Source organism: Vipera ursinii, assembly GCF_947247035.1.
Source record: "Vipera ursinii genome assembly, chromosome: 1".
Taxonomy (NCBI): Eukaryota; Metazoa; Chordata; class Lepidosauria; order Squamata; family Viperidae; genus Vipera; species Vipera ursinii.
Genome location: NC_139512.1, coordinates 53,035,938 through 53,053,551, shown reverse-complemented (window position 1 = coordinate 53,053,551; position 17,614 = coordinate 53,035,938). Strand labels below are relative to the sequence as shown.

Below are 17,614 nucleotides of genomic sequence, written 5' to 3'. Positions count from 1 at the left end.
TACATTTTCTGATACACAAGGGCTCTTTGAATTGAGAGATATACAGGGTCCAATTGCTCCAGATACTTTTATTTCTCTTGAAGTCTATATAGATTTCAAAGTAAAAGAGAATAATATTAAAAAGTGGGTTAAAATTCAATTTAGTAATTTTACCATAGCCTGTAAAAGTGAAACTAAGTAACTGTTCTATCTAGAATAAATTTGGAATAGAACCAGTCAATCTCTGAAAAGTAGCATCTATGATTTTGCTGAACAAATCATGTTTCTTTCTCAAAATATATATTTTGCATTAAAGGTTTGTTGGTGTTTATGCACGACTTTCTCATATTATATCAAATTACTCAAGTTTTCTTTAAATTTAAAATATTTATTTTCCTTTAGAGGAGTGATAGATATAGAGGTTAGGTGATCTCTAGGAGGAGGAATTTGAATTAGAGTATTTCTATTGTCCTTTGAAGCCTTCTAATTTCCCAATTCAGCATTATATCAAATCATAACTACTGATACATAGAGGCCAGTTGTTATAGAATTCTCAGTGGTACTGGCTCACCAGGATATTTTTAAACTGGGAATCCAGAACTTGAAAAATCTGCATTTACTTCTTAATCTACTGTCTCTTTTCAATATTATTTTATTTCTCAAGCAGCATTTCATTACTCCAGCAAAATATGGGTAACCATATAATAGTACTTTGATTTCATATATTACTCCTCAACTTTTGAAATGGCAGTCGGGGAAAAATGCTCACAGCGAGAAAAGTTTCTATTAAATATTCAGTACATCATGTGAATGTAATCTAAATATCCTATTTATCATTATACTCCCATGCACTAGAGAGTTTGCTGTAACTGCACAGGAACATAAAATATATTTAGCAATTTATTTTGTGGGGTAGTAAGAAATAAAATTAATAGAGTTTAGCCAAACAATGAGTGCAGTATTACAGCTGCACAGTTAAAAGTTTACTTTGCGTCTTTAATCCAAAGACATCAGTCAGTGTTTGACTTCATTGTGAAAAGAGGCTATTCAATTTAAACAGTTTATTTTCACAGTGAAATAAAGTACTCCCTTTCCACAAAAGTCTGTTTAGCTCTGAGTGCACAGTAAAATTTTATGGGATAAGAAGACCAGAACCTTATTTTTTATAGTAAATGTCATTCCTTACCTTGATTTCTAAGGTACCTCCAAATCCCATTTTGAACTGCCCTTGTACATCTTTTGTAAACACCCGCTGAAATGTTTGTTTGAACAAAGATGTATTGAAAGAGTCTCCCATTAACATGTAACCTCTACATGAAGATAAAAAAGTAAGACACAGATATGGATAGTCCTAAAGAACAGTTACATTGTCATTTATTAATTTCAGAACCTGGTCTCCTACCACAACTGCACATATCTGCATCTGGAAAAACCTCTGTCCTCTCATATTTCTTTACAATTTTTCATATTTATGAATGTAATGTTTAAAAGTGTCATCACACATAAACAAATTATGTGGCATCTGTCATTTTACTTTATGTATACTGATTTGTAATATACAATTTATTCAAGAACATCCAAAATCTATATACTATAAAAACTCTGATTCCCATAATATTTAAAGGGGTGAAAAAGTGCATCATAGGGTAACTGATTTTGAGCAAGGTATCTCAAGTTACAGAATAGCTAAATTACAAAATGCTTTCAAAATCCATGAGTCATGACGTCCATAAAATTAAAATTTGACAATGTTTTAAAAATTGTTCATAATATGGAATTATATACTACAAAATGTCATAAACCATTTCCTGTGGTGAACTCCTGATGTTGCTGTACAGTTCAACGTAGACTTTCAAGGCAAATTCATCTCTGAATACTGTACCTCCCTGAATTTTTAATAATTTTTAAGAAATATTAGAACCTCTACTGTTGCTAAAGGAACTGAGGAATCTGATAAGGAAGCATCTCTGAAGCAATGCCCCAAGGCACGGGTCCCCAACCCCTGGTCCACAGACTGGCACCGGGCCACGCAAACAAGCAAAGCCCCATCCGCAGGATGCAGGCAGTACATGAAACCATGCCCCCTCCAGTCCGCAGAAAATCCTCTCTCCACGGAACCGGTCCCTGGTCCTCAAATGTTGGGGACTTCTGGCCCAAGGGCTTGTCTAGTGAAGAAATAAAATTCACCAAGCAGGACTCATTTGAAGAACAGCTGCCGAAAGCACTGAACTTACAACCATTCATTCAGTGACCATTCAAAGCTATGAAGGCGCTAAACAAATGGACAGTCGTCGCAGTGCCCCTGCGGTCATGTGATCGAAATTCGATGTCCGCCCAAAGCATTGACTGAGGGGAAGAGATGGGTAGACAGTCCCAATTTTGGTCGTAAGTCACACATTATCCATGGGTCCTATTTAGCAATGTGAGCACAGGCTCCAGAATTAAATGATACACATACTTTACGATATATGGGACAAAAATTATGGATCTATTCAGAAGCATCAAAAGTTTTGGCTTGTATGCTAACTACATACGCTCATAGATGTAAGTCCATTTGGCACATATAGTGAATGCTTTTCTTTAACAGTTTATTGAAATAATATTTCTTCAGTAAATTATATTATTCCTACATATATACTTTCATATATTACCTACCCTGTGTAGTTAGGACAACATTTCATCTCCAAAAGACCCGTCTGATCCAATGCGCAAGCATAGATATCAATAACATGACCTGTTGTTGCAGCACGATTTGCAAGAGCTTCAAAATGCTATACAAAAATATTATTCCAATTACATAAGTTTCTATAGCCATATTTTAACACAAGGTACTCAACTCTATGACAAAAAGATGAAGATGCTGTACACCCTTTTAATCCTTCTCAGTATATTTTTATAGTATTGACTTACTGTATTTCTTTCCCCGATTATGTAAGATAAACAATGTCAACAAAATATTCAAAATTGTATATATTAAGCATGTTATACAAACACAGCTCATGAAATATATTTTAATTTAAATTGATATACTATCCATTGGTATTTTTTTAGTAAACCATCTAAAGCCTATAACTGTCAGAATGTTTCCCAAGAATATTTTTAGAAAGACTGTAAACATTTGAGGACTTTAATTCTGGAAAATATGTATAATCTAAAGAGTAGGTCATTTTGGGATGTATCAAACACACTTCTTAGATAACATAAATGGAAAGTAACATTTATAGAGTCTCTTACCTTAGTACCTTTCTTAACATATTTGGCATTATCTTTTTCAATGTCGTGCCAAGATCTTATAGGGACCTTAAGTTCATCTCCCACAACCATCCCAGGCCCCTGGGTAGCTGGTCCACTAATAAACATCATTATGTGAGCACCAGTATTAGGGAAAGTACACTACAGGATAATAAATACAAATCAAGAAACAAATGAGCTTCCTGAAGCCATTCCATTGATATTTAGAACTGTTTATTCATGTTCTAAAGAAACTGCAGTATCAATTATTTAATTACCGTATATACTTGAGTATAAGCCGACTCGAGTATAAGCCAAGACCCCCAATTTCACCCCCAAAAACTGGAAAAAGTTATTGACTCGAGTATAAGCCGATCCGCCGTTCTGCAAGCCTCTGCCGCCAGCAGAGGCTCGATCCGCCATTTTGCAAGCCTGAATACACAGGAATACCCTGTGTGGCCGCGGCTCGTCGGCTCGTCGGCAGGTCTCCGTTCCTCCTGCCGACCTTTGGGGAGGTTTGGGCGCCTCCCCAAACCTGGGCAGGTCTCCGTTCCTCCTGCCGACCTTTGGGGAGGTTTGGGCGCCTCCCCAAACCTCCCCAAACCTCGGCAGGTCTCCGTTCCTCCGCGCAGACCTGCCGACCTTTGGGGAGGTTTGGGCGCCTCCCCAAACCTCCCCAAACCTCGGCAGGTCTCCGTTCCTGTTTGGGGAGGTTTGGGCGCCTCCCCAAACGTCCCCAAACCTCGGCAGGTCTCCGTTCCTCCGCGCAGACCTGCCGACCTTTGGGGAGGTTTGGGCGCCTCCCCAAACGTCCCCAAACCTCGGCAGGTCTCCGTTCCTGTTTGGGGAGGTTTGGGCGCCTCCCCAAACCTCCCCAAACCTCGGCAGGTCTCCGTTCCTGTTTGGGGAGGTTTGGGCGCCTCCCCAAACGTCCCCAAACCTCGGCAGGTCTCCGTTCCTCCGCGCAGACCTGCCGACCTTTGGGGAGGTTTGGGCGCCTCCCCAAACCTCCCCAAACCTCGGCAGGTCTCCGTTCTTCCTGCCGACCTTTGGGGAGGTTTGGGCGCCTCCCCAAACCTCCCCAAACCTCGGCAGGTCTGCGCGGAGGAACGGAGACCTGCCGAGGTTTGGGGAGGTTTGGGGAGGTTTGGGTAGGCGCCCAAACCTCCCCAAACAGGAACGGAGACCTGCCGAGGTTTGGGGAGGTTTGGGGAGGCGCCCAAACCTCCCCAAACAGGAACGGAGACCTGCCGAGGTTTGGGGACGTTTGGGGAGGCGCCCAAACCTCCCCAAAGGTCGGCAGGTCTGCGCGGTGGAACGGAGACCTGCCGAGGTTTGGGGAGGTTTGGGGAGGCGCCCAAACCTCCCCAAACCTCGGCAGGTCTCCGTTCCTGTTTGGGGAGGTTTGGGCGCCTCCCCAAACCTCCCCAAACCTCGGCAGGTCTCCGTTCCTGTTTGGGGAGGTTTGGGCGCCTCCCCAAACGTCCCCAAACCTCGGCAGGTCTCCGTTCCTGTTTGGGGAGGTTTGGGCGCCTCCCCAAACGTCCCCAAACCTCGGCAGGTCTCCGTTCCTCCACGCAGACCTGCCGACCTTTGGGGAGGTTTGGGCGCCTCCCCAAACGTCCCCAAACCTCGGCAGGTCTCCGTTCCTGTTTGGGGAGGTTTGGGCGCCTCCCCAAACGTCCCCAAACCTGGGCAGGTCTCCGTTCCTGTTTGGGGAGGTTTGGGCGCCTCCCCAAACCTCCCCAAACCTCGGCAGGTCTCCGTTCCTCCGCGCAGACCTGCCGACCTTTGGGGAGGTTTGGGCGCCTCCCCAAACGTCCCCAAACCTCGGCAGGTCTCCGTTCCTGTTTGGGGAGGTTTGGGCGCCTCCCCAAACGTCCCCAAACCTCGGCAGGTCTCCGTTCCTCCGCGCAGACCTGCCGACCTTTGGGGAGGTTTGGGCGCCTCCCCAAACCTCCCCAAACCTCGGCAGGTCTCCGTTCTTCCTGCCGACCTTTGGGGAGGTTTGGGCGCCTCCCCAAACCTCCCCAAACCTTGGCAGGTCTGCGCGGAGGAACGGAGACCTGCCGAGGTTTGGGGAGGTTTGGGGAGGTTTGGGGAGGCGCCCAAACCTCCCCAAACAGGAACGGAGACCTGCCGAGGTTTGGGGACGTTTGGGGAGGCGCCCAAACCTCCCCAAACAGGAACGGAGACCTGCCGAGGTTTGGGGACGTTTGGGGAGGCGCCCAAACCTCCCCAAAGGTCGGCAGGTCTGCGCGGTGGAACGGAGACCTGCCGAGGTTTGGGGAGGTTTGGGGAGGCGCCCAAACCTCCCCAAACCTCGGCAGGTCTCCGTTCCTGTTTGGGGAGGTTTGGGCGCCTCCCCAAACCTCCCCAAACCTCGGCAGGTCTCCGTTCCTGTTTGGGGAGGTTTGGGCGCCTCCCCAAACCTCCCCAAACCTCGGCAGGTCTCCGTTCCTCCGCGCAGACCTGCCGACCTTTGGGGAGGTTTGGGCGCCTCCCCAAACCTCCCCAAACCTCGGCAGGTCTCCGTTCCTGTTTGGGGAGGTTTGGGCGCCTCCCCAAACCTCCCCAAACCTCGGCAGGTCTCCGTTCCTGTTTGGGGAGGTTTGGGCGCCCAAACCTCCCCAAACAGGAACGGAGACCTGCCGAGGTTTGGGGACGTTTGGGGAGGCGCCCAAACCTCCCCAAACAGGAACGGAGACCTGCCGAGGTTTGGGGACGTTTGGGGAGGCGCCCAAAGGTCGGCAGGTCTGCGCGGAGGAACGGAGACCTGCCGAGGTTTGGGGACGTTTGGGGAGGCGCCCAAACCTCCCCAAACAGGAACGGAGACCTGCCGAGGTTTGGGGACGTTTGGGGAGGCGCCCAAACCTCCCCAAAGGTCGGCAGGTCTGCGCGGAGGAACGGAGACCTGCCGAGGTTTGGGGACGTTTGGGGAGGCGCCCAAACCTCCCCAAAGGTCGGCAGGTCTGCGCGGAGGAACGGAGACCTGCCGAGGTTTGGGGAGGTTTGGGGAGGCGCCCAAACCTCCCCAAACAGGAACGGAGACCTGCTGAGGTTTGGGGACGTTTGGGGAGGCGCCCAAACCTCCCCAAAGGTCGGCAGGTCTGCGCGGAGGAACGGAGACCTGCCGAGGTTTGGGGAGGTTTGGGGAGGCGCCCAAACCTCCCCAAACACTCTGGTTGAAGCTGGGCTCTAGGGAATAATTACTGCTATAGTCGGCAGGTCTGCGCGGAGGAACGGAGACCTGCCGAGGTTTGGGGAGGTTTGGGGAGGCGCCCAAACCTCCCCAAAGGTCGGCAGGTCTGCGCGGAGGAACGGAGACCTGCCGAGGTTTGGGGAGGCGCCCAAAGCTCCCCAAACAGGAACGGAGACCTGCCGAGGTTTGGGGACGTTTGGGGAGGCGCCCAAACCTCCCCAAACAGGAACGGAGACCTGCCGAGGTTTGGGGAGGTTTGGGGAGGCGCCCAAACCTCCCCAAACAGGAACGGAGACCTGGGGAGGTTTGGGGAGGCGCCCAAACCTTCCCAAACGTCGGCAGGTCTGCGCGGAGGAACGGAGACCTGCCGAGGTTTGGGGAGGCGCCCAAACCTCCCCAAAGGTCGGCAGGAGGAACGGAGACCTGCCGAGGTTTGGGGAGGTTTGGGGAGGCGCCCAAACCTCCCCAAAGGTCGGCAGGAGGAACGGAGACCTGCCGAGGTTTGGGGAGGTTTGGGGAGGCGCCCAAACCTCCCCAAACGTCGGCAGGTCTGCGCGGAGGAACGGAGACCTGCCGAGGTTTGGGGAGGCGCCCAAACCTCCCCAAACGTCGGCAAGTCTCCGTTCCTCCGCGCCCTGCCTGCCTGCTTCTTTCCGCTGCGGAAAGAAGCAGGCAGGCAAGGCGCGGAGTTTGGGGAGGTGCGCGCGCACCTCCCCAAACCTCCCCAAACTTCGGCAGGTCTCGGACGGCGGTGGCTTGGGAGAGGTGCGGGCGATCCCGGAAGCACCAAAGCCTCGGCCGCGCACAAGTCCTCGGTAAGTTTTTTTTGTTGACTGGAGTATAAGCCGAAGTGGAATTTTTCAGCCCAAAAAGTGGGCTGAAAAATTCGGCTTATACTCAAGTATATACGGTATGCATAAAATTTGCTGTCCATCTCATTGTCCAAATTAGATAGAGTTGAAAAAATAATTATTGCTCAAATTTTAGTAAGTTTAATACTTGTGATAAAATGTTTCAGAAAATCATTTACCATCTTTAAAAATAGTTATCTTTCTAATTTAAATCAAACCCACATTAATTATTTATTCTCCTATATCAGAGATAACTTGTTACCTCTAGCAGTCCTACAGCTATGGAAAGAGCCACTCCAGAAGATCGCAAAGGTCTTTTTCCCTGGGGAACTGGCCAAGGATCTCGTTGCAGTTCACCCAAGAGATCCGTGAGATTCATGTCTATTTTCTGTACTGGTTGTAAGAATCTAGAAAGAATAAAAACAGTTTTGCTCTTAGGGAAATCATTTAAAAAATTATTTTTTCAACTGGGATGTGAAACCCAGCCTCACACAAGAAGAAACCCATCCTATGAGCTCTTCCCATTTGCCTACATCTGTCTCCCACCCAAAATCTGTTCTAAAGAATGTTTTGACAATGAGCAACAAGGTCAAAGGAAAAGAAAAGAATAATGCCAATGAGAGAATAATGCCAATAAGAGCATTTCTAGCAAAAAAAAAGTTTTGGATTTCATTTTGGAAAATATGAATACTGTTCTACAATTTCAATTTCTCAAACATGATTTAACATTCATTCTGCAGTTATCAAGCTTGTAAAACTGTAAACTACTGTACAAATGAAAAAAATTATAATTCATGACTGGATGAAATTCTGAATCTGTATTTGTTTTTTTATTTAACATGCTGATCATTTGGAAGAAGACACCTACTGAAAGCTGTTCAATCTACAGAAACAGCATATGCAATGTCTACTCAAACACACTTAAAATCTTACCAGCATGTTCTTTTAAAAAGTTGTTCTATATTACTATATACTTTTAAAAAAGGAAAATATGGAGAGAAGCTAAGGATGATGAAGTCTGTGATTAAGATATGTCTTGCCTTCCATGTATTAGTAGCCATCCTTGAGTCCACATCATGGGAAAATTGAGGTCTTCAGCGCTGTCTGCTGTTACTAAACACCAAGTTGGTATGCAGTAAGATCATGCACATCCATCATGCACATCCACCATAAGATTGTGGATGAAGCAGCTGACCTAGCATGTATAACCAAGACCTGGATGGTTTGGAAGGGAGGGATTCCCCTCTCAAAGATATTACCACCTAGGTGTCAAGTTTGGCTCCAGCCAAAAGCCCAGGTGGGGTGCCGTGGGTTAAAATGGCAGTTGTTCATCCATGAGACTTCAAACACTTTCAGCAATCCTGTTCCACAGATAAACATGTGTGAAACACTCTGGTTGAAGCTGGGCTCTAGGGAATAATTACTGCTATAGCAGTCTCCCTGCTCCACAGCAAAATTCCTATCCGAGTTGCTAAATTCTTTCAGCAGACTGGCAGCAAAGTCTCCAAGGTTTATAATTCTTGGAGGCTTCAATCTGCTCCTAGGTGGCATGGAAACTGGGCCCATTCAGGAATTCATAGTCAGCATGATAACAATGGATATAACCCAAATTATTGAAGAGACCAACATAGACCAGACCAAAGTAATATAACGTTTTATTAGTGGACTACCCTGATCTTTTTGGTTCTTAGCCAAAATAAATGAATAAATTGATTGATGCTGGTTCATAAGGGTTCAGCACTGATAAAATAAATTATGGAGATACATAACAAAGCAGAACTTAGTGTAAAGCAATTTAGAGTGCACTTTTTAAAAATAAAAATTGATACCTGTTAGATGGTGGTGGTTGTTGTACCTGAGGACCACGACCCACTTGCGATACACTGATTTTTGTAAGTCCTAGCATTTCCTAGGAACAGTGTATAACAGAACAGTTATATATTTGGCAAATCACTCAACATAATAACTATCCATATGAAATCAGCAGAAAGAATAACCTTGAGGAGAGGAAGAGCTGTAATCAAGACAAGGGTCAGGTAAAAGAAATCTGAGTTTGGGGCAAAAATATAATTTGAGAGATGATCCTTCCTAGTTCTCATGAAGGTCTCCAAGGTAGACCAACTTGGGAATCAAAGACATGCAAGCCAATACAGTACTAGGGTTTTAGTACAGGGTTATGGCAACAAAATCTTGCAAGTCTGAATGTGCTTTTCCCCTCCCTCTTTTTTTTCTTCATGTGAATTAGGGAGGATAATATCTGAGATGCTTTCTGAAATTACATTCTGCCCCAGATTCAGATTTCTTTTATCTGACCATTGTCTGGTTTCAATTCTTCCTGGTCCTCAAGATTATTCCTTCTGTTCATTATATCAACAGTGCTTTTAAAAATAAAACAAACAAACATACAAGCATTACTGACCAAGAGAGCTGCCATCCATAACCCAACGTATATCAAATCTGCCAAAGTCGGTCAAAACCCTCTTTTAGATCAACAGCTCTATATACCACTCCCTTGAATTAAAAAAAAGTATATTTTCCTAGCTCCCCACTGATATATAGTCTAGGCTTGTTTAAGGATGATAACTAGCTTTCTGCCTAAGCTGTTCATTGCTATGCTAATATCTCTATTTTGCTACCTTGAAGTTTATTATAGATTAGTAAGATTAGTTTTTTGTTTTCGTTTTCAAGCAGTTATCTGAATCCTATTATTTCCCCTTATAATTAAGAATCAAGTTTGAGCATGAGTTTCTGACATACCTGTCCAAGGCTTCTCTTCCCATCTGCTTATACAATTCACTCATTACTGAGCTTTCAAGTCTCAAGAAGAAAAAGGAAAAGGATTCCTGAGAGAAGGAAAGCCTGACTAGATGGAACTATGAGTCTACATCTTCCTTCTTCAGTATTAGACTGCATGTTTGTGTGTATAAAATCTGTATTGCATCTTTCCACTATTTTTAATAATCTTAAAGTGGAAGATTATGAGTACTAATGGCAGCTTTAAAGTTGAGCATGGTACACTGACAGTACTGAACAGGTAATTCAATCTTTATAGTATTTCCCCTGAGATTTAAGAATCTCATTTAAACATTTTTTAAATCAAATGTAGTTAAAATCAGAAAATGCATTTTAACTCCTGAAACTATAATATTTTGTTCAGTAGACATTTTCTTCTTCTATTTTCCAAGACACAACAATCATAAAGTGATCACATTAAATAACAGATATCTACCTGAAGTTGTTTTGCAGATAGATCCTTTGTCCCTCTGAACACATAACTTTTGGAAATTCCTTCACAGCCAAGCTCGTGAACTTGCACCATTCTCCCAAAAGTAATAAGCCCTACCAAAGCAGTAGGAGGTAGGAGACTTAATGACATTTGCATGGATTCTTTCAAAGCTTGCAAATCTTCATCTTCCATACAAGTGTCAACAACATAAAGAAATATCAAAGGCATCTGAGGTCCACGCTTTAAGTAAAATGAAAAACATTGTAATAATATTATCAATTCACAAAAAACCATGACAAATTAGCATGTAATACAGATCAAAGTCAATAGTGTTATTAGACTAATAATGCCAAAACCAATTTTGGAGTGTTTGTTATCGCTTTTGCTAATCAAAACTTTTAAGTGCTTGATAAAGGTAAATGGTAAAGGTTCCCCTGCACATGTGTGCTAGTCGTTTCCAACTCTAGGGGCCGGTGCTCATCTCTGTTTCAAAGCCGAAGAGCCAGTGCTTGTCCAAGGATGTCTCCATGGTCATGTGGCCGGCATGACTAGATGCCAAAGGCGCACGGAACGCTGTTACCTTCCCACTGTAGTGGTCCCTATTTTTCTACTTGCATTTTTACCTGCTTTCAAACTGCTAGGTTGGCAGAAGCTGGGACGAGTAACAGGCGCTCACTCTGTTACGCGGCACTCGGGATTCGACCCGCCAAACTACCGACCATCTGATCGACAAGCTCAGTGTCTTAACCCACTGAGCCACCGCGTCCCTGTGAAGTGCTTGATACTGCACTACAAATACCATAGTATATACTCCATTCTCTAAAAATTGTTATAAATGTAATCAAGTCACATCATTTTCTCCTATTTGGTAAGAATACTACAAAGCCCAATAATTTTAGAAAATAATTTATAACCAAATAAAATAAAACAAATTCTGGAGTGAGTTCTCTTTCCCACCTGTTATTTTTACATTAACACCACAGATTCTCACAAAATATATCAAACTGATTGCAATTCTAGAATAATCTGTTTTCCACTGGAAATTATGTATAATCCAAATGGCAAATTAAGTTTAGAGTGGGAGTATGCATCAATGTGAAAACAAAAACAAATTGGATAGAAAACTATCCAATGAACTATCCAGTTCAACATGGAAAGCATTACCAGATTATAATTCCACATCATTATGAGTGTTAACATTTCTTCTAACATTAAGCTTTTAGTAACTGAGTTTCTCAATGACTTGCTAAACAAGGATAGAATTTTTAGAGTAGACAGAAATTATTATTTGCTCACCTTGGTTTTAAAAATATACTATATTGGTTATTGCTATTAATTCTTGCATATTATCTTGATTTTAATGATATATGAATTGTTAAATTGACATATCTTAATATATAGACTAAGATTACTTTGAAAATATGATAATATAATAATATATTATTACAAATATTATAATATTTGTAAAACTCTTAATGATTTTTTGCTTTCCTATTTTATGCTTCTTTCATGGTTAGGGGTTTTTTTAACAATAAAGAAATATTCACAAAGTGTTATGTGTTGAGTTCTGCAAATGTAGAATTTGAGCATATTTCTGTGCAATTCAGTTTTATGTTATTATATCGTTCCATGGGTTAAAAATAATGTGATAGGTAACATCTATAATGCTGAGAAAGCATCTCTATGCTATCATCTGAGAAATATCTATGCTGTTCTTACAAATCACATCAAATTATGCCAAACAATGAAGAGCTTAATTTTGATTTATTCCATTGTATTAATAAAAGATAATGCATATTGTTATAATATGCTGCCATACTGGTCATCACATCTTCCCCCTCTACTATTGTTCACTAGCTCAACACTCATCTCTAAATTTTTAATTGTAATATTTACCTGTACAACATATTCAATACTAGAAAACTGCGGTAGAAGTTCTGCAGGCTGGTTCATCTCAGATATGCCAGCATATGTAGGAGGAAACTGAAAGAAAAATGACAGAAATGTTTATATAAACCTAACACATCACACTGAATTTTATTACTATCTTTATTTCTATCTGTGCATCTTAGTATCAACACCATATCACTCTACCTGAAATCTTTCAGACTTAACCATTCATCATTTTAGCCTGGGGTGCACATCAAAATAAGAAACGTCAGTCGTCAATTTATTTTTGGACTTCTTAATTAGAGTGGCTGAGGATTGGACACAGCTGAATGGCTGACGACAACAACAAATTGCTATTTGTGTTCTTTGGTTTATTCAGTGACCATTCAAAGTTACAGTGTTGTTGAACAAATGGTAGTTGTAACCAGTCCTCCTTGGAGTTCTGGCCAATGCAGCACCCGCCCAGTCACATGATCAATATTTGGGTTCTATCCATCACCTAGACTCTGCCACATACTCTTGCTACCCCTCCCTCACCCGCCACTGCCACTGCCATTGCCCCCAGCCAATCTTCACAGCCTTCTGTCTCCTCCTGCGGGTCCAGGATGCAGGACCTGGGCAAGGGTGCAGCCCTGGGATGAACACAGAAAGTGCAGCAGGATGGCAAGCTTTGTCAGCTGAAGGGAGTTTGCCAGGCCCCATAAGGGAAGAGGCAGCAGGATCGCAAAGGGAGGACATCTCCATTGCTAGGCTATGCAGAAAAGGCGGTGACTCCCAGATGAAGGTGGAGACTGTGCAGGAGATGCTGCTCAGGGTGACAGCAGAATTGGAGGAAGTGGAGGGACAAGAGCTACAGAGCCCATATCAGAAGTGCCACGTGAGAACAGGTCTGTGAGCTTCAGTGCACTGGAAGCTTCTAGTCCTTTGCAAGGCTTTGCAGAAGGAAGGCTGAGCCACAGAGAACAGAGGGACAGTGCCGAGGTTCTGTTCACAGCAGGCTTGCCTCCACTCCTTGCTGAAACCTGGCAGGCTGGTTCTCCAGGAGTGCTTCCACACACTGCACCTGCAGGAAGTCCCTAGCCTTCAGCTTCCTCCAATTCTGCTGTCACCTTGAATAGCACCTCCCTTACTGCCTCCACCTTCACTGTAGCTTTTCCTGTCTCGCCTGGTAATAGAGCACGCCATGCCTTGCCATCCCATCAGGAAAACCCAGCAAGCACCCTTTAGCAGGCAAGGCTCTGTTGCAGGGCTTGGATCCCAAGCCAGTAGCACAGGAAACAAGATAATGAAGATCAGCTGGAGAGTAGGAATAAGACCAGCAAAATGCAGGCTGGCCAAAACAACAGTGATGGAGATATGAATAGATGGAGAGAGTTGAAGCGGAAGCGAGCATGGTAGGCAGGAGATCCTTACCAAATGTTGGCATGGTCCTGGCCTAGCAACCACAGTTGGAACTATAGGAACTGCCATCACTAAAGAGTGGGCACATGGTGCTTTGCCTAGTTACCGTTTTGCTTAGTGACGGAAATTCTAGTCATTAAGTAAAGATTACCCATAGACAACATCAGAAAGATTAATCTACATTTGACATCCTTCCGAGGTAGGTAAAATGAGGACCCAGATTGTTGGGGGCAATAAGCTGACTTTGTAAAAATGCCACTTTGGGGGGCCCGAAAGCCCTAATAAGCAGGCATATACATAGAATGAAGGCTATTGCTAAGCACATTGATTTGTGCTTCTTAGATTGTAAGCCGCCCTGAGTCTTCGGAGAAGGGCGGGATATAAATGGGATAAAAAAAATTACTAACACAATGTTGCTTCTCAAAAAATGTAATCCTTTTTCAACAAAGAAAAAAATGACACTTCTTTTCCAGGATTTACAATTCCTTTTTCTTTTAAGTATTCAACATTTGCTTTGTTAACTATTATTTCAGATTTAACACTGATTCATTTCTACATATCAAAATGATTTTTGCATCTTTTTATTTTCACCGTGCTATCACTATAGTATCTGTATGTTTAATAAAGCAAAAAAAAAGGTTAGAATAGCTGGGACAAATATAAATGTTGACTTACCTGATTTCTCTGATAACAAAAATTGCAAGCCCATAGTTTTGCTCGATAATCGACCTGGCTACAAACATAATATTAAATGTTTCAATAAATTATGAATACAAATGAGATAATGCAGTTTCAAGATCAAATCTGAATATAGATTACTTTCTATATTCATTATATACTTTCATCTCTAGATTTTATTTAACAAAACTTATTAAGTTTAACTCTTTTGGATGCTCTAATTTAGCTCCTCTCTAATCAGTATTTGCTGGGCTGGCTAAATTCACTGTAGTCGGTTCTCATATACTGTAGCATATATATGCAATACTAATTCACTCATACACACTTGATAAAATAATGGTGTTTGCATAGCATGATTTACACATAATTTTCCTGAACTTCAATATGGCACTAATCAGAAATGACAAATGAACATAGCAAGCTATAACCAGTTAAACATAATAGTTTGCTGCTTTATTCACTGTCTACTCAAATCAGCTACCACATATATGGCATTTGGTTACTGTCTGTTGCAGCTGTCTCCTCAGTTTTGGGGTATTATTATTACAGCTCAAGTATGCTTCTCCCCGCTCCAAATAAGTATACTAATTGAAAAAATATACCAAAGAAACATACTGGTGATAAAATCTCAGGCAGAGAAAGAAACAGAAAAGCTTTAGCATCACAGAAAAACTTTCAAACTTTTTTGAAATAAATGAAATATGTGACATTGTGTGTGCTATTAGCAATATTACAGACAATCAGAAGAAATGCTGAGAAAATAACGGCAAGTTTTATGCTGAAGGTATTTTCTGCAATAATAAAAAATAACAATTGACTACAAAGACTACATTATTCAGGTATTCAGCTTTGATGTAATTGGTTTTCATTGGAAAACAAACCATCACATCAGGGAAGGAAGCATGAGCTCCAGGATGCAAAGCTGTTATGGATAAATTGACTATAATGATTAAAGCAGCAACCCGAAAACTGAAGCCTGTCACTTTTCATCATGCAGCCAATTACCAAGCCTTACTGTTGGGGTCCATGTCAGACACAGGGGGGGTGGGGTTAAATGATAGGCCAGACCTTAATTTATCTTCTACTTAACACATCTGAGGATATCTTAGGTTGAAGGGGAAAAACCTGAAGTGTTTGTAAGAACAAAAATGTGGATTTTATGAATCTAATTGTTTTGGACAATACAAGTAGTCCTCGACTTAAGGTCACAATTGAGCCCAAACTTTCTGTTACTAAGCAAGACAGTTAAGTGAATTTTTCCCATTTTACAATTTTTCTTGCCACAATTGTTAAGTGAATCGCTGCGATTGTTAAGTTAGTAAAGTAAATCTGGCTTCCCCATTGACCTTGCTTGTCAGGTGGTCATAGAAAGTGATCACAGGATCCCCAGGACTAGGCAACCATCATAAATGCAAACCAGTTGCCAAGTGTCTCAATTTTGATAACATGACCATGGGGATGCTGCAATGGTCCTGAGTGTGAAAAATGGTCATGTCACTTTCTTCAATGCCTTTGTAACTTCAGTCAAGGACTACCTGTATACCAAATCATCCTTTGGCCATTACAAAAATTTTTGTTTCCTAATACAACAATTCTCTTCCAGCCTCTCAGTCAGACAATTACTGCTGCCAAGAGAAGAGAATATATTGCTTAGGGCTGAACTGTGGAGTCCTTGGTAGTCTCTGAGTTTGGTAGTTTCTTGCAGTATATTTCATTACCCAACTATGTAACATAATCGGTGCTAGTAAAGGGAGAGGCTGTCACCTGTGCATATATTGTAGTTTGCTCTGCCAGTGTTCATGGGGGTGAGGTCAAGCAGAAAACAATACTCCAATCAAGGAACTACCAAGGAGAGCATCAAGAACTTCGGAGTTATTGTTGACTTTATACATTGTTATATAAGATGTCAATCACAGCTGCTGAAGATAAAAATGCACAGTTCCTAATTTTTTGCAGCAATTCAACATAAAGAATACAAGAAGGCTTCCGGTTCCGGATTTTTGGTGCAGCCAGACACACAAGGGAATCGCTCGTGTTGCCTGGATTTCTTCATGGGAGGGGGCTGTAAAGGGGTCGAAAGTCGCCCTGGAGGGGCGATGAGAGGGGGAGAGGTCTCTCCAGTTGGCGGTAGGCCCTCCCGTTAGCTTGGAGCTACTCTCCAAACCAAAAAAGAAAGGATCAGCCACTCCCATGACCCATCATTTAGCCGTTTCCTGCCAAAGCCAAAAGCACAACAAAGCACTTGAAAACTGGGTGAGAATTGCCTTCTTGTTTTCCTAATTGTCTACTTTCCCTGTCAAAAGCTTCTTGAATTTGCTTCCCCCTGCGAGGAGAGGGAAGGGATTTTTTTCCCCACCCTCCTTAAGAACGGCCTTTGTCTACATTGGGAGAGAAAAGCAAAAGCCTTCTACTAAATTATACTGATTTATTGGACTTACTGACTTTCTACTTTTGGCCCAAAGTTCCTATATTTACAGAAATGGACTATTCTACCTATTAGTCTACTGTCATAGTTCTTGATGGCCCTTCTGATTTTATGATTTGAAAGGCATTGACCACATAAAACAGTTTTCCAAATAAGAGCAAATTGTATTGTTCTCACTAAGCAGGCTAGATTTGACAAAGTGGAGAAAGAGGACTTAGAGAAGCTGTTTCAATCCCATGCAAAGTAAGTTTCAACCAAAGATCTGCAACAATTTATGAGGGTCAAGTAGAAGTCATTGTCCAGAAAGCCAACAAAAAAAAGCATTCTGCTTCAGAGATTTCTTCAGTTCTAATTGCATTTGGGAAGAACTTGCAATGGTTAGAACACAAAAATCACAGTGCAGAAAGGAGCAGAATAGTCCATGGAATTTAATCTTATTTGAAACCATATAAGCAAAAGAAGCATGTGTGACCATATTCATCTAAATCCTGCATCTATCCTTCTGCTACTCATCATCGTTGTCGTCATCCTTTTCTTCCATTGTCTTCATAACTCTGCAGCCTCAATTCCTCCTGTTTTATCCCTCAAGCCATTTTCACTTTTTGTCAAGATGAGTCTAAATTTGCATTACTTATGAATTTAATATATTTTTCAACTATGTAAGTACTTTAATAGGATTATTTGTTGTGTTTGGTAATATTTGTGTTGTGAATGTGTTGTCATTCTTGAAT

General features: G+C 42.6%; 1 protein-coding gene across 2 annotated transcripts in view; it reads right to left on the bottom strand.

Annotated features, from left to right (window-relative positions):
• The window catches only part of SEC23A (SEC23 homolog A, COPII coat complex component), a 34,128-nt gene that overhangs the window by 16,094 nt on the left and 420 nt on the right, over window positions 1–17,614 (bottom strand). For both annotated transcript variants that reach the window (XM_083348836.1, XM_083348835.1), the window contains exons 2-10: window positions 14,456–14,513; window positions 12,386–12,472; window positions 10,493–10,729; window positions 9,093–9,172; window positions 7,526–7,670; window positions 3,214–3,372; window positions 2,635–2,750; window positions 1,166–1,289; window positions 4–84 (exon numbers count right to left, since the gene is read on the bottom strand). In XM_083348836.1, coding sequence (XP_083204962.1) covers window positions 4–84; window positions 1,166–1,289; window positions 2,635–2,750; window positions 3,214–3,372; window positions 7,526–7,670; window positions 9,093–9,172; window positions 10,493–10,729; window positions 12,386–12,472; window positions 14,456–14,513 — 1,087 coding nt within the window. The remainder of the gene's footprint in view (window positions 1–3; window positions 85–1,165; window positions 1,290–2,634; window positions 2,751–3,213; window positions 3,373–7,525; window positions 7,671–9,092; window positions 9,173–10,492; window positions 10,730–12,385; window positions 12,473–14,455; window positions 14,514–17,614) is intronic.